At 40.5% G+C, this 19,770-nt stretch overlaps 2 protein-coding genes across 6 annotated transcripts in view; one reads left to right on the top strand and one right to left on the bottom strand.

Moving 5' to 3' along the window:
* Nucleotides 1-479: 479 nt before the first annotated feature.
* Nucleotides 480-14,330, bottom strand: MSANTD3 (Myb/SANT DNA binding domain containing 3). 4 transcript variants are annotated; one of them, XM_015619449.3, is made up of 5 exons: nucleotides 14,135-14,330; nucleotides 12,933-13,051; nucleotides 11,488-11,650; nucleotides 8,049-8,494; nucleotides 6,309-6,732 (listed from the first exon to the last, which is right to left on the bottom strand). In XM_015619449.3, the coding sequence occupies exons 4-5, from the start codon at nucleotides 8,461-8,463 to the stop codon at nucleotides 6,323-6,325; spliced, it is 825 nt and encodes a 274-aa protein (XP_015474935.1). In that variant the 5' UTR covers nucleotides 8,464-8,494; nucleotides 11,488-11,650; nucleotides 12,933-13,051; nucleotides 14,135-14,330; the 3' UTR covers nucleotides 6,309-6,322. The 4 variants fall into 4 exon arrangements, with proteins under 4 accessions (XP_015474934.1, XP_015474935.1, XP_015474937.1 ...); XM_015619451.3 differs by lacking the exon at nucleotides 12,933-13,051; XM_015619450.3 differs by lacking the exon at nucleotides 11,488-11,650.
* Nucleotides 14,331-15,024: 694 nt separating this feature from the next.
* The window catches only part of LOC107200768, a 20,139-nt gene continuing 15,393 nt past the window's right edge, over nucleotides 15,025-19,770 (top strand). The window contains exons 1-6 of one of the 2 annotated variants that reach the window (XM_033512179.1): nucleotides 15,025-15,248; nucleotides 15,911-15,988; nucleotides 16,938-17,006; nucleotides 17,439-17,508; nucleotides 18,529-18,588; nucleotides 18,895-18,993. In XM_033512179.1, the coding sequence (XP_033368070.1) occupies nucleotides 15,938-15,988; nucleotides 16,938-17,006; nucleotides 17,439-17,508; nucleotides 18,529-18,588; nucleotides 18,895-18,993 (349 nt within the window). In that variant the 5' untranslated portion in view covers nucleotides 15,025-15,248; nucleotides 15,911-15,937. The remainder of the gene's footprint in view (nucleotides 15,249-15,910; nucleotides 15,989-16,937; nucleotides 17,007-17,438; nucleotides 17,509-18,528; nucleotides 18,589-18,894; nucleotides 18,994-19,770) is intronic. The other variant, XM_033512180.1, reaches the window with a different exon arrangement.

Here is a 19,770-nt window from a genome sequence, read left to right on the forward strand (position 1 = left end):
CCCCATTATAGTGTGACACAGAATGTGTGGCAGGGGTTTATACGGGCAATTCAGCCGGTCCATTTGTGGCTTAGTACATAATTTCAGGGTGTAACTCTAAGACAAGAAAAGGGATCTGTACATGACCAAATAATGGGAAGAGCTTGAGTAGCTCATATGGCAACTTTTAAGTACCATATAAAAAATTAATTACTACTAAACAGGCATATAATTCCAGTTTCAAGTTCTCCAAGAACAGCATATTATAGATGAGAAGGAATATCTGAAGATTTGGGGAATACAATTAATCTCAAATTGTGCTGAATACAAACCCACTTCAACTCTCTTGCCAAACAAATTTGATTTATGAGGTGCTCTAACAGTTGGTTAGAGGCTGAAGCACACAACTATTCTGAAGCTGGACTGAACAACAAAAGGAAAACAAACAAATCTTAGTCAACATTTTAAAAATTCACCTAAATAAAATAAAGACAATCTCCAAATCTCTCTTGCTTTATTTCTGTAAAAACAGAGACTTGTTTCCTTAAATACATGTATGTCTAGTGTAGGCTTTGTATCTAGCCAGCTCTTCATTAAGAAGGTACAAGACTGTTTCTAACAATTCGAATGATTAATCAATTTATTTTGCGTATGTGTGTGTGTGTGTGTGTGTGTGTGACTGTTTTGACAGACTAGAAGATTTGGCAAAAAATACTTCTTGATTCTTACAGAAGTTGACTGTCTCTGTGTGTGATTCATCCACACACTCTCCTGAATACAATAGTTTTACAACCCACAGCTATGGAGTGGACAACCTTTTCCTTTTTCTTGCTGTATATCCTACACCATTTTGGCAGACTGTGCGCTGGACAGATTTCACGTGGTTTTCCACAGTGTGTGTGCGTGTATGTCTGGATAATGTAGTCTTGGAAAACTGTCCAACTTCAGTTTTACAAAGCCAGAGGTCTAATAACTCTGGTGGGATTCCTACTTGAAAGTAGCTACGTTTCTTATTGTCAGGCACTTGTGAATGCTATGATAGAGGTGTCCAGAGTCTCAGAGGAAAGACAAGTGAAGACCATGAGGGGAAATTGACATGTGTGACAATGTTACTGCTTGGGACAGCTAAAAGCTGTCTTCACTTTGCCTCATTCTGAAAACCAGCCCTTTTTTTTTCCCGTTTTGATTTTGCAAGTTTGGTTTTTATTATTAACATGACTGATGATGTTGTCAGATGCCTAATCCCTTCACCATCAGAACAGTAAAATTTTCAGAGCCACAGCTAGTACATTTCTATTTTATAGCTCTACTTTTAGGTCCAGCAATCTGTTCACATTTCCATGTGCACCTTATTTAGATACTAGAGAATTAAGCTGATCATCAGTACAGAAGTCAGTCTGTGATACCAGAAACAGAGACCACTGCTTGCTTTCACTGGAAAACATATTATCCTATTCTTACAGATGGCAGAGTAGAAGAAGTATAGAATGGTCATCTTCCTTTTCATCAAATTTAAAAAATCAAGGAAGAGTGATGATGTGTGAAGATACAGCCAACTGTCTTGAGAAGAAACAAAATAATAATGTGGAAAGACAGGTTTCCACATTAAATCTTATAAAAGCAACTAAGGTGCACCAAACTTTGAAAACAGCAAGCTAGCTCAAAATATGAAATATCAGGACTACTTGTGCGGGACTTGTCTGGGAAAAAAAATCGTTTAGATGTTATTTTAAGATTTACATGTAATTCCTCTACCCACAGAGCAGCAAAATACAAATGTGTAGCAGTTTATCATTTCAATGTCATAATGAGAAATACACCTGAAAAGATACTACATGAATGTGTGGCTGTACAGACTGTAACCACAGAGATTCAGAACAAAACTGGAACATCATAATGCAAGTAGGGAAGAAGAAAAAAGACACATAAAAGCCACTGTAACTACAGCCAGAAGAAAAAAAAAATATCTGCAAAAGATCATTGAAAAACACCTATGCAATCCATAATACAAATCCTTGGGAGACTATAAAATGTGGTATTGGAAACACACAGAAATTAATGCTCATTACACAAAATTCAGCACAACATCCTCAGCTGCACTTTATGCTCAGAAAAAGGCAGCCCTGAGCCATCCCTCTTTCTCTGGTCACAGGGCTGCAATGGGAATATTGCGACCCTGAGTAGCAATAGTTCAAAATCTGAGTGCTGAGCTCAGCCACGCGAGGTTGCACCTGCTCTGTAAGGATTGCTGCTCTGAAAGTGCATGGGGAGGGCTGTGTTTTCAGCCCTGCCTAAACACATCTCTGCATTGCAGGAAGGAGCTTCAGAGAGAGGATCTGTGACAAGCAGCAAGTTCCCTTGCTCTGGTGATAAAGAAGCCCGGGTATCGAAAAAGTAGAATAGATGTCAGGATAGGCTGTTTGTCAAGGTAAGAACTTTCATTTGGAGAAGCTGTGAAAGGATTCCACTGAGACTTTTCAACTACCGAGAAAGAAGTTTTTTAACCAGGAAACTTCAAACCTCACTTATGCAGAATCCCAGGGATTTAGGAAGAATCAGAATCACTCCCACAGCTTCAGCACCCTGCATTATCTCTGGTTCCAGTGAATGACTTCGTGGTCACAGACCGTCCTTCCACCAAATAACATGGAGCTGGAGTGGAAGAAGTGCTCTTCTCCATACAGGCCTTTCTCAATACTGGCCTCTCTTCAAAATCCTCTGTTTCCTAGCCTGCGTGAGGAATCCAGAATGTACTGGCAGCTGTGTGGAAAAGGTAACTAACCATGCTTTTTGTGGAAAGGAAAGGTGACAGTAGAGGAGCACCCATTTCATGTTCAAATGCTGTGATATGGGCAGTCTGGGCAAGAGGAAGGAAAGAGCAAAACACATAACTCGGAATGAAACCCCCTGCTCATAATGCTGGCTAAAAAACTAAGGGTGAACAGAGACATAAGGAAAAAATGCAGGAGGAAAAAAAAATCAAGATATTAAAAAATTTATACTAGGTAACAGATTACCTCCAAGTAAAACAGCACCTGAAGCTAGGCTCATGTTAATTTGGGGAGCACAAAGGAATTCACTACACCTTGTGTAGAAGGCCATTGTTTCTCTACATAAGAATACAGAGGCTGAGAACAATGGCCACTACACATCTGGTACATGTTTTTGTATGGAGTTAAGAAGGGATCATTTTGTCCTGTGTAACTTTTAAGTTCATTCTTGACAAAAAGTTTTATAGCAAATTGAGAAAAGAATGGGGAATATTCCTCTTAAAATACTGCTCTATTCTATCAATGGAAAAACCTGGAGAATATACATATATACCTTGGCCAAATGGTTAACAGGAAAACACAATTATGTGAAAGTATTTGAATACTGTGAGAAAAAGGGGGAGAGAAACAAATGTACATATTGTCTGAGATGGCTATATTACATATAAGAAAATCAAACACAAGAAAAGATAAAATCTACTACCAGAGGAAGTAATTGCAACAAAAACAACAACAATAAAGGCAAAAATAATTTCTTGAGTAATTTCAATTCCATCACATTGATCACTTTATAAAGCCAAAGCCTGGCAAGGAGATACTTACTTCCTCCTGTTGATGTTTTAAATTTTTCTGTGTTTATCACCCAATTTTACAGCAACCAACGGTCAACTACAAATAGGAAAGCAAGAGCCTGTGTCACCTGTGAACCATCTATAGCCTGTACCACAAAACCATCTTGTATAATTTATGTTAGGTGTAACATTCCCATTCTTCCTCTCTGCATGTAATGATCATTCTTTCTTTCATACCTTCATCTTGGCTCTTTCTAATATTTCTCTTATGATCTCCTTTTTTTAAAATAGAACCTGAATTAAAAGGGTCTATTGTTCAGCCTAAGGACTGTAACTTTTCATCTCAGAATAAGAAAATACACCAAGAAGCAAGGCATTTTCCACTTAGTATGGTTTGAAAACATGCTTACTTTAAAGGATTTTTAAATATAAAAATAAAACCATACTTCATGAGCAATTGTATAACTTCCAGGAGTTCAAGCTATCCTTATCTCACATTTTGTGATATCCTTTCTAACTATTTCATAATTTTCACAGGGCTGTCTAGACCTGGATTGTCTCTATTCTTGCCCTCTTCACAGTGCTGAAATTGTCTCCACATATTACCTTCTAACACCTGGTTTCCTTCTACTTCCACTTAGAAGGAGTGCAGGTTAAGACAAATGTCTTAATTGATTAAGACAAATGTCTTTCCTGTCCTTTTCTTCTGGATGGCCTGAACAATTGTCACAACCAGTCAAATAACTGACTCATCTTCCAGACCACAGAATGCAATCTCAGAACAATAAGGTCCTCACTTCTGTTCACTTTTCTTTTGCCTCAACTGTTACTACACCTTCCAAAAGTGTTTTTGTTCAGCAGAAAAAGTGCCCATAGCAACATCATTCTTTGGAATTCCTGCACTTTCTTCACACAGCCTATTTATAAGAACATGGAGTTTGTAGTCAAAAAGATCTGTCTTCAGATTTCACCCAGGCCCTATATTTTTATCTTGCAGCAGCCCAGCATATTGTTTTTCTCTGTCATATAAAATGAGTTGTAATAAATAGCTCCCATTGTGATTGCTGGTTTTAGCACATTTAAGAAAGTAACACAAGTACCACACTGTTAACCACAGCGAGTCCTGTGGCTGATAATGGCAGTGCTCACAAAGATGAATCACCAGCAGTGAAAGCAGGTCAAAACACACACACACACAAAAAAACCCTGCTCAATCCAAAACAAAACCAAAAGGAACTCGCTCCACCAGGAAAGATATCCAGGGAAAGAGATAGGAGTGTAACTGGGAATGCATGCCTTGTAACATACTCTGCTTTGAATACATTGCTCACAGTATGGACTTGCCCTCAGGAGTCATGATCTGAAAATACTTTATTGAATAATGTGATACCCAGATTTTTCAATGAAAATGTATGGTTTTGTCCATTTTTCTCACTACTTCAAATGATGGTTGTACACCTTCCTGTAAAGCAGGTTTTCACACACCAGAAGTTCTTATGAATCCTTAAGGGGTTCTGCATTTTCTTAGCTCTTGCCCCACTAGAATAAATGATTGCCAGGGTAAAGATTATCTTTATTTGTGCTTTCCTACTATCTACTATTCTGGACATCCAAAATCTGTGGGGACCTTCATGTGAATGCCTTCATTCAAATCATGTCCATCACCCCTCACTGACAGCAAAGGCAAGAAACACACCACCATAACGCACAGGACAGAACAAAACAGAACAGAACAGTGCTTCAAGACAGGAATGATTCCCTTGAACTGCTTCCCACCCTATGAGAAGGAAAAGAGGGTGAGTCTTAGTATTTTCTTCTAGCTAAGGAGAAATAATCAAGATAGCTGCTACACCATCAGGTATTGCATAGGAAAATACAGGGAGACTTTGCCAAATGGACTGGCTGGCTCACTGCATTTTGAGAGCTTTATGAATCCTTAAAAAGCTCTTCTCCTCAGAATGATTTCAGGTGAGCAGCACACAGTGCAGCACACAGTGGCAGCAGCATTTGACCCTCCTGTTTGGGTATTCTGCTGGGTATTCTCTTTCAATACAAGATGGGCCTGGGAATGACAGAACAAGCACAGTGGCTTTTGAGGAAAAAGTGACTTTCTTTTTAACTTCTCAAGTGTCAGAGCTCAAACAACTGGAGAGCCATTCCACAACCATTCTCTCAGTCAGCCAGCCAGCTGGGAAATATTACTGTTTTTCAGAAGGAGAGGGCTATTACTACAGTGGTCCTCTTGCTACATCCTTCATTTTCACATCTTCTATGAAGAGTAAGTTATGGACTGTATTAACTAGTTTATTATCCCTAAACCTCAGCATAATGGTCCAACTAATAGCTGTCAATTAACTTTTGTCTCAATAGGAGAGAGCAACTCCAACCCTTCCCTCTATTTGGGAAATGGTAGATAGGAAGAGATAGAAATGAAAACAAACACTACAGCCTGGTGTTTAAAGCTGTTAAGTTTTCTTATGAACACCCAATGTAAGAACACCCAGACTACCTTAAATTTGACAAGGATCACAGGTGTTCTGAGAGAGGAAAATACGTTCACATTTTAGAACACTGTGCATGTCTGTGAGTTAAACAAATCAGAACTACCTACAAATGAACAATAGAGTTTTCCTCTTGTTTCCCTAAACATTAAGAGTCATAGTGTGTTCAGTATCAGCCAGGCACCTATCCTGTCACTGTACATTCACAGTAGAAAACCCTCTCTCCAGTGCGTGTTACTCATAAATGTGCTAAATCAGACTGCCTCTGCCCTTCTGTGTTCTAAGGTGAATTAGGAAAGGGTCTGTTATAGGATGATACAGGCCATTCTTTTGTAATGGTCTGCAGTTTTCTCTCCCAATACATTTTCTTTTTATTTAGCACTTCCATTTTTATCCTGTGCTCTTCTTCAGCCATCTCACACTCTCTTTCTATTTGCTGTATCTTTGCCACATGGACTTCATTCATTTGGATTAACTGGAGTTGCAAAATTGACATTTGCTGATGATGTTCTTCCTCATGCATCTTTTTCAGAGCACTTTCCTGAGATGCTTTACTTCTGTAGTTTTTATCTGCTGCTATTCTGATATCAGAACACGAAGGCTCAGGCTGGGAGGTACCTTCACACACTGGAAAATGTACCATCTCTTTGTCTTCATCACAAAGTTCTCTGTTTGACACGACAAACGACTCTATAAACAAAAGAAGAAAAAGTATTATAGTATTCTCTTCCCTTCCTTCAAGAAACAGAAATGTGGTAATATAAGTTACATGACACATGCATCTAAACCTTGTGCTCCAGTAGCAAAGCACAGGAGCTGCTACATAATGCAGTTCTGCTGCAGAATACTAAGGGCATAATGGGCTGAACAGAACCACTTGGGGCTCTGTTGAAAGACCTCCAAGGCTATAGTGGGAGTTCAGAAGACTAAAGTGAATGTAGACACCTGTAAGTGCACAGTTAGATTTAGGTGGCTGAGCCTGGAGCAAAACCTTAATGCAGCCATTTAAGTTAAATCCATACGTGACTTGCGATATTTTTATGAAAGATCGGATTGTCAGGTGAAGATGTATCAACATTAATATCAAAAGACTGAGGGAATACTAGGAAGAACACTTCTTATTCCTTCCTTATGTCTGCTGTAGATATTGTAAACACAGTAGTGTATATTTTTAGGGAAAAAATCCCATTATTCTAACTTTGAGAAGGCTCTATGAATTCTTTTGAAATAAAAGAGACTATGCAGGGAACAGAATAATTACCACTGCAAATGAGGGTCTCAAAATACATTCCTATCCAAATCCCAATGATTAATTATGGTAAATGCAATTATGAAAGGCACATTCTAAGAATGTTATCTAGCAATGTAGCTGCTGTTGTCTTTTGAGCAAGGACAATCTTCTGTGTGAGATCCTGATATAATAAAATTTGCAAGAAACTGTTGTAGCTGCGCTCCCTTCTGGTATTGAATTATTCCTTCTGGGTATGCTTGCCAAACAAAGAAGAATGTAGAGCTGAACTTTTTCAGAAAGGCCATTCTCCAGTGTGGACTGCAGTGTGAAATATGGCTGGCTCTACGTACTCTTTTTAGTCCTTGAAAACAAAAGAGGAAAGACCTGCAGGGAACTGTTGCAGCAAGCAATTGTGTATCAATTTGCTGCTGGTGGCTTTTGTCTTTTTCTTTTTTTAAACCAGCAAAAGGATACTTTAGAAACGATAAAGATAGCCTTGGGACTGTTCTCTGGAAAGTCAGCAGGATAGCAACTGTGATGCTTGCCACAAAGCAGCAGATATGTCAAAAACAGATGAAAAAAAAATTATGAAAAACCTCACACCCGTTTAACTCCCAGAGGCCAAGGAAAATACACAGAGCCTTGTAATATCATAGCTCTGAAATTACTTTTCTATATCCAGCAGTCACAGCTAAGTGGAGAGATTTGAAAAAGAATCACTGGCAAAATCACATACAAAGCAATACTACTCACATCATTACAGCAACATTTATACCTTGACTAGAAGCATCAGGCTGATATTCAGAATCTTCTTCTGGTGGGCTCTGCAAAAAGTACATTTGCTCAGGCATTATGCCGGCAATCTTCTCTTTCCCTACGATGTGAGTATTTATAAGTGGGCTAATACTTCTTTTTACCTTCTCCCGCCTTTCATGTGCCATTATCTTTTTTGTCCGTGCCTTGATATTTTCCCAGCATTTCTTTAACTGTTTGAAGTCTCGCAGTGATACACTGGGCTGTGAATTATATTCATGAGCTAGTGCTTGCCAGGTGCGTTGTTTCAGAGCAATAGTTCTTGCATCACTTTTTTTACATTCAAGCACATATTTGTATTTTTCAACTAAGGCAAGCAGCACACTCTTCTCCACTTCTGAGAAGTATTTAGCAGGCTTTATTATTTCGTTTTGCATTTTCTACGATTTCTCCAAGAAGCCAAAATTCCTATGAAAACAACAATGAAAGAAAAAAAGAAAAAGAAAAAAAAACAAACACAAATTAGAACTGGTTGCAGTATCAGGAAACTGATATCAAGGTTGCAGCGTTTCAGAAAAAAAAACCTCCTCAGGATAGCTTCTCATTAATCTTATTTTCTAGAATAGCTTGAGAGTAGTTCTAGAGTACATAATGGAATGATCAGGTAAGATATAATACAATTACACGCTGGTTTATGTTGCCACTTCAGTGGATACATAGTGCCAGAAGTTAATAATGAACAGTTGTCTTTGTTACAATTTGTCTTGCTACAAAATACTCAGTATATACTTAGTATCTAACTCTTAATATCTTGTTTTCATGTTCATTGCACGTTTTCACTCGCAGAAAGTTTTCAAAGCCCTGAAGGTAGAAACAAATTCTGAAATCCAGCGCTCGCTAGCTTCAGGTTTATGTCTAAAGCCACCTTCAGCATGTTTGGGTTTCCTTTGGTGCATGAAATACCATCTTCTGTCCTTGTTGATTGTGTATAACTAATTTATCCCTTCTCTCTACAATATTTGAAAGCTGTATGAGCAATAATAGCGAGAAGTTGTCTTTTTTAAGATTTTTCAGCTTGGTTCTCCCCCATGCTCTGTCCCCCCACCCCCTCCTCCAGTTGGTATCCAGTAGGCAGCAGGATCCTGACCTGTATTGCAATGCTGAAAAGCAGCAGGAGTTGCAAGGGGACAAGAAATAACTACAGGAGCCAGCCACGTGGAACGTACAGGTCCTCCGCCCTTTACTGCTGGCCCTGCACGTGTGGCACTTCCTTGCACTTGTGCTGCTGATCACTCTGGGGAGCCAACAACCAGGCTAAAAAGAGTTTTGGCATTACTCAACACAGCCACTGCTATACACTTATAGGGTGTCAGCAGCCGCTTCTCTTCTCAAGCCTGTTAGTATATACTACAGGAATAGTCAATAGCAAAAAGGTAGCTGATAACAGAGAATTCTTGGCCATTCAAAAAAAAAAAGAAAGGCAAAAAAGCAGTGTTGCCTTGAGTTAACAACATATTACTGTGAAACAAAATTTTTTGCTTCTTTTATCTTTTCACACTTTTCCCCACCTTCCTTTCTGCTGTAACTATGTAGCCCAAATTACTTTAAGATTTTGGACAGAAATGCTGCCTTAGCTCTCATTTATTTTGTTTTTAATCATTAAACCCAGTGATACAACATATATAAGATAACCGGTTCATATCCCTAACAGTCTAGGATTCTCCCAAAATTAATTTTCTAGTCTTTTGCCCATTGTTTCTGCTACTACTCTCATAACATTCCTTGACAATGCTCTAGATATCACCATCAGGTTTCCTCTTCTCAATATATTTTTCCTTAACTCCACTTCACTAGGACTTTCTTTGTGGCATCCTTGTAGCTCCTTTTCTCCAAACATCTTAGTACTTCCAGTTATTCCCATCTCTTTCAGTAAAGGTAACTACTTATATTTTTAAAGCAAGCTAACAGCTAATAGCGGAATGAGAACCCAAGCCTGACATAAAAACAGCATCTCTCTCGAGTAGCCCATAAAATATGACAAAGCCCAGCTGCCCTGGTTTCAGTGCAGACAGACTAAATTTTCTTCCTGGAGGCTGGTACAGTGCTGTGGTTTGGATTTAAAGAGAATAATGCTGATAACACATGGATGTTTTAGCAGTTGCTCAGTGGCGCTTATTCAAAGTCAAGGATTCTCAGTTCCCTGTGCTCTGCCAGAAAGCAGGTGCACAAGAAGCTGTGAAGGAGCACAGCCAAGACAGCTGATCTGAACTGCCTAAAGGGACATTCTATACCATAAAATGTCATATTCAGTGTATAAATGAGGAGGGAGTTGGCCAAGTCCCGCAGGTGGTGGGCAATTGTATTGTGCATCCTTTGTTTCTCTTGAGTTATCTTACTCTCTCCCCCTCTCTTTTTCACTACAATAATACTAATACTACTACTACTAATAATAATAATAATAGTTATTATTATTATATTTTATGTTGTTTCAATTATTAAACTGTTCTTAGCTCAACCCACAAGTTTTACTTTTTTTCTGATTCTCCTCCCCACCCCACTGGGCAAGGAGTGAACAAGCAGTTAGTTGCACAGTACTTGGTTGCTGGCTGGGGTTAAACCATGACACCAGCAAAACAAAGGAGTCAAAGAACAGGAGACACAGTGAAGCAAAACCTGGAATAGCAAAACTGAAGCAAAGTGAATAGAAATAAGTAATAGTCTAGGTCAAGTCAGTAGCTAAGTTGTACCCCTGCTGAAAAAGGCAGCAAACACTTGGTTTGCACTTTCTGTCAGTGCGTGACTGGTTATCTCCGGCCACATCCAGCAGCTGGGGCAGCTGGCACCTATGTGGGTCCTGGATAGTCACAGTTCTGCTCTCTCTTACCAAATCCTGGTGGCACAAGGACATGGGAAAGATGAAGTTTTTGCAGCAGACAGGATCTAGGGGACTAAGGGAAAGATCAATAGGAAAATAGAACGTAATAGTGCTACAGCTCATAGAAGAGCTAATTTATTTTACATGAAAGCAAAAGGAGGAAGAAAAAAGAGAGCTGGGTGGCTGAGCATAAGGAAGAGAGTTTCTTGATCCAGTATTTCCTCTGTCACACTGTATCAAGTTATTTTTTATGGTCTGTGAAAACTTAAGTCACCCCCCATGTTGGTGACAGGAATTCTTAAATAGCTATAAACTCACAGAACAAACTAGGTGTAAGAAACTTCTTTCATCACATACCAGTCATTATAATGTCTAGGTCTAATAGGAATGAATCTGCTTCAGTAGCTCCTTAAATAAAATACAAATTAGGAAAAAAAAACCCCAACAAAACGTAGTCAGGAAACTGACATCCTAGAAAACATACTGAAAAATGACAAGTTCTCTTCATGAAACCACTCTGAGAATAAGTAAAATAAAAGAGACCTAAAATGGAATCAGCCTCTATCTATTAATCTACTTTACTTACATACTTACTGCACCATTCCAAACCATTAAGTTGCTTTAGACAGCTGCTGAAATGAAATTCTTGGGACTAAATATTGGTTCTCTATCTTAGCCTCAATTCCACCAAGGAATGGAATGAAAATGCAGTCCCAGCAGTAAGTTGCACGGCCCAATAGCTTATGACCCTTAAAAACAGGGATCAATCCATGTGGTTAGAAAGGACTGATTCTACCTTCCACTGATGCATGTAAATCTTCTAGTTTTGAAAAGGTGAGAGAATCTCAGACAAAAATCGTTACATGTTTATATTTAGAAGATCCCTTTATTTAGAAAAATTGGATTTTCAGAACTTTGGAGACTACATTGAAAAAGTTAAACAATGTTTCTAGGACTTCTGTATTCCAGGTGCTCAATATCTAGCTCCACAGACTGGCTGAGATCAGCTGATGTCAGTAAATATCTGACATCATAATCATCAAAAATAAATCTCTATAAACATTTATAAATATGACTTCTGATATATTACCAAGTGATGTACTAGAATAAAAGCTCATCTTTCATGGATGGAGAAAATTTAATTATCACTTTCATACCACACTGTAATTTACTTGTATTATTTTTTTACAGTGGTAGCATCTGAGATCCCCAGTCATAAGTTCAAATACTAAATATTAAAGAAGTGCAAGTAGGACCTAAGTCCTACTCTGAGAAGAATATATCAGTCTTTCCTTACAATAATCACATTCCTAGTATTTGTTTTCCTCGTATTTGTTTCCTAAACATACACATTGGACTTGTGTCCTTTCCGTGAAGAAGTCAGGATTATCATCTAGGATGCATAAAGGAACTCAAGAACTGGTGTGGGTAGTTTAATACACAGAAGAAAAAGAGTTTTGGAAGACTCTTCTCAAGCTCTTACATATTTAGCCTACTTTCTTCAATGTATTAAAACCCATTTGCAATTAGGTGAACAAGAAAGCACTCTGAGGTGTCATGAGAATTTAGAATACCGAGAAGTTGCGTCAAAACACCACCATGTATTTATATTCACCTCTTTTTTCTTTATGCATATTATTCACCTTCTTCCAGCCCACTGGCTCCTCTGCAGAATATGAGAAAGGACTCTCACAATCCCACAGAATTTCCATTTTGAGGCTAAGCAGTCCTTCTAGGACATATGCCTGAGATATAATTTAGCAGGTAGGAATCTGCTGAAATCAAAGTCGTTTACTGTGTATAGCTCATCCCATAAACCGGATTGATTTGTGTGGGCACATGAGGACAGCTGCAAAGTAAATTTTAAGAAACAAAGACTAGAAAGCTTCTCTCACTCTTACAGGTGCCTAGGCACCAATACACATGCAGTAAGAAAGCACTTTATCCTAAATATCTTCTCCTGCCATGACTCAATTCAAAACTTGCCTTAAAACAAAGCAGTGTTCTAAGTATTTGTCCTCTCATACAAACCTCTAGAGCTTTAAGATAACAGAAATATTTCTCAGCTCCTTGTCTTTACTGTGAAATGTTGTGCAGCATTCTTCTTTTAAAGACTGTAAGGCATGTGATGTGATCTGCTGGAAGAATAGCTTGAAAAAAATTTACACAAGTTAGGAAATGCACATATGTTCATAAAAATGACACACACGTGCATTATTTTACTTGCACACATCTAAATAGACACCCAAGCTCCAATCAGTTGCAAAGAAGCCCAGAAAAAGGAAGAAATTTGGTTTAAGTTGGCACGTGTGAGCATTTTTAGTCCATGAAATGTTTTTTTAGCCATAAGAAAATGAAGACAGAAAGTTATGGTGGAAGATTTACCCCAATTGTTAAAAAGGTTACACCAACCAAACCTAAAGAAAAGAGTTCATTAGCAAACTGTGGTCACTTATTGGGGTGAAAATGAAGTTCACTGACCAGCACCAACAGAATTACTACCAGAAATATTCCAGGACTGATAAAAACAAAATTTATGTCTCTAATGTAAATTGCAGGTGAAGCTCTAAACCTAATCAGCCAGTAATTAACAACACTGGATATCTATCATAATTCTGTCCTTTTCATCCAGTGCTTGAGGACCAAAGAAAGGCATGGAAATGCAATGACCCAAACTAGTCACAACAGGTTTATATTTCATTTGAATGACAGAACCAGCAGTAAACAGTGTTCTTCTCCCTCAAATGTTAGGTTTTCCTCACCAAGCTTCTATCAGTGTTCCAGGCCTGACCCTGCCTACCTTGAGACTTGAAATCACTAGGTAATTAAGAGCACATTGCAAATATGAATGAGATCTATACTCATAAAAATGTGGTTTAATCAGATTTTTAAAAAATCCCACCTCCTTGGGTGCTTCCCCCCACGCTTTAATACAAATGATGTTATCATGGACCATCCAGCAAACAAACAAGATAATCTATTAGTAAAATTCACAGTACTTTACCCAAATTTCTCTTGCCAGATTTTATATAGCTATACAGGGAAAGATATTAAAATATATACGTATCCGTATCATATTATACTATAGAAACACACAGGTTTTAAACGGGTCATCCCGCTAACCTATGGAGGACATGCAAAGCGCTTCCCGCAAGCAAGGTAATGGATGCAGGTTGTTATTCCGAACGACTGCCAGAAATCCATCAAAAATAGGCATAATGTAGTAATCCTACCAGACTCTCCCGCACCCGAACTTCTCAAACATTAACTCGAGCTTGGTGGGGGTTTTTTAAGTCTCCTCACTAGCTCCTCTTCTGTCGAAGGAGAATGGAGAGCAGGTCCCGGCTCCACAAAGGCGGCGGCTCCCCGCCGGGCGGGCGCGGAGGCTGCGGCGCGGTGCGGGCGCATCAGCCGCGGCGGCGGGGGGGGCTCGGCGGGCGGGCGGCCGCTGTCACCCAGCGCCCGCGGGGACGGGCGCCGGCGGCGGGGACAACCCCACCCTGCGGCCCCGCTGGCTCCTCGTAACAAAGCGCCCCTCGGCTCCCTCCCTCGTTCCCTCGTTCCCCGCCTCCCTCACCTCCCCGCCCGCAGGCCGCCGGCACCGCTCCCTCCAGCTCCCCGCAAACCCCGCGCTGGATTCCCGCCCGCCGCAGCACGGGCGGCGCGGCGCCGGCCTCTCCCGCGGGAGACACCGCCGTGCCGCGGGGACAGCCGGCCCGGTCGATCCCGGGCCTGCAGGTGCGGCGGCGCTGCGGGAAGGCGGCCGCGGGGAGATGCCCGAATGTGTGTGTGTGTGTGTGTTGTGCGGAGCGGCGTGCGAACACCCAGCGGCCACCAGGAAGCTGTGTGTGTGTGTGTGTGTTGTGCGGAGCGGCGTGCGAACACCCAGCGGCCACCAGGAAGCGGGTGGGCAGCCCCGCCTGCACCGGGCGCGGGCGGAGTTCCCGGGACGCACGTCCCTGGCGCGGCGTGCCCATCCGCATGCCGATCGCGGGGCCCCGGAGCGGAGCAGGACGGGGAATCCCCGCCCCGGTGCGGCGGCCCCGGACCCAGCTCGGGCTTTACCTCCGACAGCGCCCGCCGGCCCGACGCGCCTGCGCGCCAGCGCCCCCAGCGGCCGCCGCGGGAAGGGCCGGGGGTGCCGCGGCCGCCCCGTCCCCGTCCCCGCCCGACGGCGCCGAGCTCAGGGCCGCGGTACCGGGGTCCCGCCACCCTTCCGTGCTTCTTCCGCGCCCGGCCTGGTGCAGTTCCCGCCCGCAAGCGGATCGGTGGCAGGCTCCGGTGCGGCGGCGGGGAGCGCTCTCAGCTCCTCCGGGCTCTGGGCGCTGACGCGCCCGGCCCGCTGGGGTGAGTTGTGCGCGGCGGCGGCCCGGCCGTGTCCCGGCTCCGGCGGGAGCAGTGTCTGTGCCCTCCTCGGCGGGGCTGGAAGTGCCGGGAAGGGCGCTCTCTGGCGTGATGCCGCTCTTGGCGTGGGGCTTGGAGCTTCAGGGCCTCCCTGCTTCCCTTCCTTCGCTCCTTTCCCTCCCCCCTCCTTGACTTCCTTCCCCCCTTCCTTCGCCGCCGCGATTCGTGTGGGAGCGTGTCCTTTCCCAAGCCCCGCCGTGTCCCTCCTGTTCCCCAGGCACGCCTCGGGCGCTGTGTGCTGGCTCTTCCCGATGTGTCTGTCATCTGTCCCAGCCCATGGCCCCAGTCCCATCCCAGGAGAGAAGGGGGAAGCTTGAAATGGTTCGGGTTAGGTTTTGTTTCGCTAGTTTTTGTTCTGCGTAATCTTCTGGTGACGTTAATGTTTCCCGAGGGAAGCTCGCGGAGTACAGTTGTTTCCATGCTGTAGTTCTGCTCTCGGTTTGAAAATGGGATCATTAGCCTGGAAATTTAAAGGTTGAATATAACTCAAGGCGAGGCACAAATTAAAGCTGGAATGTGCCCAGCCTTCATATAGGCAGAACAAAAATATAAATAATTTTGTGAAGCTAAAACAACAGTTTGCAATCTTTCTGCAATTTTCCTAGAGTTTTTTTATCATCTAAAAACTCAATATGGACCCTGAAAATGAAATAAAGAAGCAAGTAAACCCCTTTTACTGCAATGTAAGTATTATTTACATTACATTACATTACTTGTAAGCTAATTGTAGCTAATGCAAAGTAATTTTGGTGGAACGAAGTTGTACTAAACCAAGTGTGAACATTCTTTTTTTCTCTTGAGCAAGCTTGAAAAATAGCGCTGGAGCTGAACTTATTTTGTTGGCTTTGTTATGTTTGACTTGGATGTGTGTTAAGAATTTCTTATTAAAATTATTGTATTAAAATTATTATTAAAATGAATAATATTATGTTTCAAAATAAAGACATTCTTTTTAAAAGTGCATGATTAAGTGCAGGTCCTTTTCAGAACAAAAAATCCTGATCTCTCTGGTTGTCAGGTTTATTGCTGTTTTTTTAAAGCATACTGGTATTTTTTGAGGAGAAGAAGGTAATTAGGCTGCTACTGTTCATACATGTGAATTTAAACCTAAACTGCTCGCATTCTGAGCTGGCCTAGGCATAAAACAGCTGTGACAGGGAAGTTTTCCAAAGTGAGCGAGGCAGGCTCCAAACTGATCAGAGTAAGTGTGTTAGTGTGGATGCAGCACTGAGGGGAGCTGGCTCACCTCAGGCAGGTGTGTCCTGGCTTGTCACAGTTATGCTGTGTGTGCCTGTGGCTTGCCCTCTAGAGTGTGTGAGGAAGGTGTTGGATCTGTCTTCACTTATCCACACATGCCCACACAGAAAGTGCTATGAGATAGCTGCAGAGTTCTGGAGTGTCTGAAATTCTTACATGATGTGGGGATTCTGGTTCATTCCACTATGTTTTGGTGGTCTTGGAGCCTTATAAAATTCAGTTTTAGGAGGCTGCTCTAGTTCGTCTTTGAAGTAGTAGTACTTTTATAGAACTTAACCTATACCAACAGTTTGATAGTAGATCTGTTCTGGTATCAGTGGTATTTTATTTCTCTTGGTCTGTGTGCAATGCTAGAAATACTTCTCTTTAATCTAGATTTGCAAAATCTGGTGTTCTTCTGCATTAAACTTGCAGACGCACTTCCTTGGAGCAAAACACAAGACGGTAAGATCAGTTTTTGAATGCACCTTTTTCAGATTTTACCAATTTATTTAGCAATAGATTATGGGGTTTGAAAACTAGTTTTTCATGTGGTGTTGAAACATACAGTTTCAGATATTTAACTAGTTTTGTTAATTTAATGTCTTTTCTAGTGTGATAAAGTAGAACTTGGTTTTTGTACATTAGTCCTGTCAGAAAATGTTATAACTTTATGTCCTTACCTTATGTGTAAGGACAGTACATAAGAATACTTGGCTGTTAATAAGGGGAGAAAGGAGTTACTTAAATCATAGACAATCTCCAGAAGAAAAAGGGATATTTTTAGTTTTCCATTTTCATGTAATTGTTCACCTGAGATAGTCAATACTGTTGGTATTAATCTAACTTATTTAATATATAACAAAAGCTTTGCATTGTTGTTTTTTGACTCTTAAGTCTCTTTCTTCCTTGTTGGTTGATAACTTGATAACTCAGGTTGAAGAAGCATTGAAACTTCATGGCATGTGTAAGTGCAAGATTTTTTGCTTCCTGCTGTGTTCTGTACCTCCATCTTTCTCCCCATCCCAATGTAGTTTATGAAGCAAATAAGAAAAATACTTTCTCAAGACTTGTGCTTTAAGACCTGTCTTGTGTTTTTTAATGATATAACTACCCAATCAATCAGTAACATGAGCAAGAGGTATGCAGAGTTGATTAACAAGTGATAACTAGGATACTAAAAATCACCTACATTAAATTTTTGAGAAACCGTAAAGAATTCAAGGCATTAGAGACCTTTGAAATTTAAAATATAATTTAAAAACCTATGCTTCTTAAAGCATGTAGAAATACTGTATATACTTTATATTTGTTTTTGAAAATGGGTTAATTTGCTTCAGCTAATTAAGACATTTTTAATAGGTTTAATAAATCGTTAAACCTTCTCTGGGTCTTGATGAACTGGTTTAGTTCCAGAAGGAATGAAGGTCTAACTACATTCACAATTGTTCTCCTAATTTGGTTTCATGATGCACCAAAATGTATTTTCAGGTTTCTACAGTTCACTGCTCCTAGAATTGAAAGTTGTTCAAGTCAGACGTAGTCATTGGACCTACCATAGTCCTTGGTCTGAGAATTTTTGTTTGGACTGTAAAGGAAATTTATGTGATGAAATATTTAGCAGCTGTATGCTGCTAAATGTCCTGAAATTCCTGGATGCCCTGAAATGTTTAGAGATATTGAACTTGATTGATCTTCCTCTCTGCCTACTTCATTTAATTGCTTGACGTTAAATAACTTTGTTGTTGTTTGGTGTGAATGTTTTTTGTCCTAGAGCATGGTGCTAATGACACCAGGGTCATTGGTAACATAGTTTAGTTTTCCCATATCAAAAAAAGCTCAAAAAGTTTTTTTATAAAGTAGTCAGTTATTTTACAAAATATTGTTAATTTACAAAATTGTTCTTTCAGTTGTACTAACAATTTTATTTCCACTTCTTTTGGGTTCTTTTTTTTGTCTTCTTTGGTTTTTTTTTGGTTTCTTTTAGTTAAAACAGAAAGTTGCTTAGGGAAGAAAGTGAAAACTCCTGCAAAACTCCCTGATTTTGGTAAGAGTGTTTAATGCCTCTCCCCACACCTCCCTGAAAAAAAAAAAAAAGGAAGAAATAAAAAATTTTGAAGTACAGCATTATAAGTGATGTCTAGATCTTAGCAGGTCATTGGGAATTCATTTCTGATCATTGTACTTTCAATTTGCAGTAATATTTTGTAATAATACTTAATTTTTGCAACCAAAATGCTTTAAAAAGTTTTATAATGTATAATTTTTTTAAAATGTTTTATAATAACTGACTTAATTTGTGATGTGGTATCAGGTATGAAAAGGGATCCACTTGTATGTGAATTTCTTACAGTGCCACTGGAGCCAGAGAAGTTTCATGGACCAGAGAAGTTTCATGCACAGACATTGGAAGACCAGCTTAATACGTGTAAAGATTCTGAGCCTGCACTTGGTGAGAGCTTTTATTGCTGTTAATTGCTGGTTTTGTGATATTTACCTTTAGAGAGTTTTTAAAAATGTAAAATTAGGTAGTGAAATCTTATGGGTATGCTAGGTACTCAATAGTATGGTATGGAAGTGATAGATCATAGTGACAAAATAAATTGATTTGGCCTGGAACTGATTTATTTAGATATCTCATGTTGACAATATCCTCTAGGAAGAATCTGAAGTGATATGACAGAAATTAACTTTAACTTAAAAGATCAGTGTGGCTCTTTGCAATTTTAACTACCCATCCAGTGGAGGGGAGATAGGAGTTGACAGAAAAAAATACCAGGGACGTTTATTAAAATATATTCTAAATAGTTAAAAAATAATTGTTGCTACTATTTTTTAGCATTTTTTTTTAAAATTGTTGAGTCTTACATGGTGTCTCGGTTTGGAAGACAAGTGTCTGCTAGGGAGGGCAGGAGCCTTCCTCGGAATGAAAATGTAGACCCCCTCCCTCCGAATTACTATGATTTTGAAATCAAGGGGCTCTCAGGCAGAGATCCGAGCATAGGAATAACAGTTCTTTACTAGTATGTATAACGAGTCAAACACACAACAATATCTACAGCATTAACAACAAAACAGAACCAGGGGCCCCGTGATAGCTTTCTCGGCTGAGATGGGAAGGGATGGAGGAGAAGCTTTGCTTCACAAACCCCTCGGGCGGGTCAGTCCCGGTGCTTCTGCAGGGCTCTGAGGAACACTCAGCTGGAACAGCAGGGATGAGCTGAGATCC

Source organism: Parus major, chromosome 2 (genome assembly GCF_001522545.3).
Source record: "Parus major isolate Abel chromosome 2, Parus_major1.1, whole genome shotgun sequence".
NCBI lineage: Eukaryota > Metazoa > Chordata > Aves > Passeriformes > Paridae > Parus > Parus major.

What these genes read in the sequence shown, in the direction of transcription:
- MSANTD3 (XM_015619448.3), bottom strand. Translation starts at nt 8,463, where the DNA reads ATGCAAAACGAAATAATAAAGCCTGCTAAATACTTCTCAGAAGTGGAG. An exon ending in GCCTGATGCTTCTAGTCAAG is followed by an intron (nt 6,733 to 8,048) that starts GTATAAATGTTG and finishes TTTTGTTTATAG; the next exon opens with AGTCGTTTGTCGTGTCAAAC.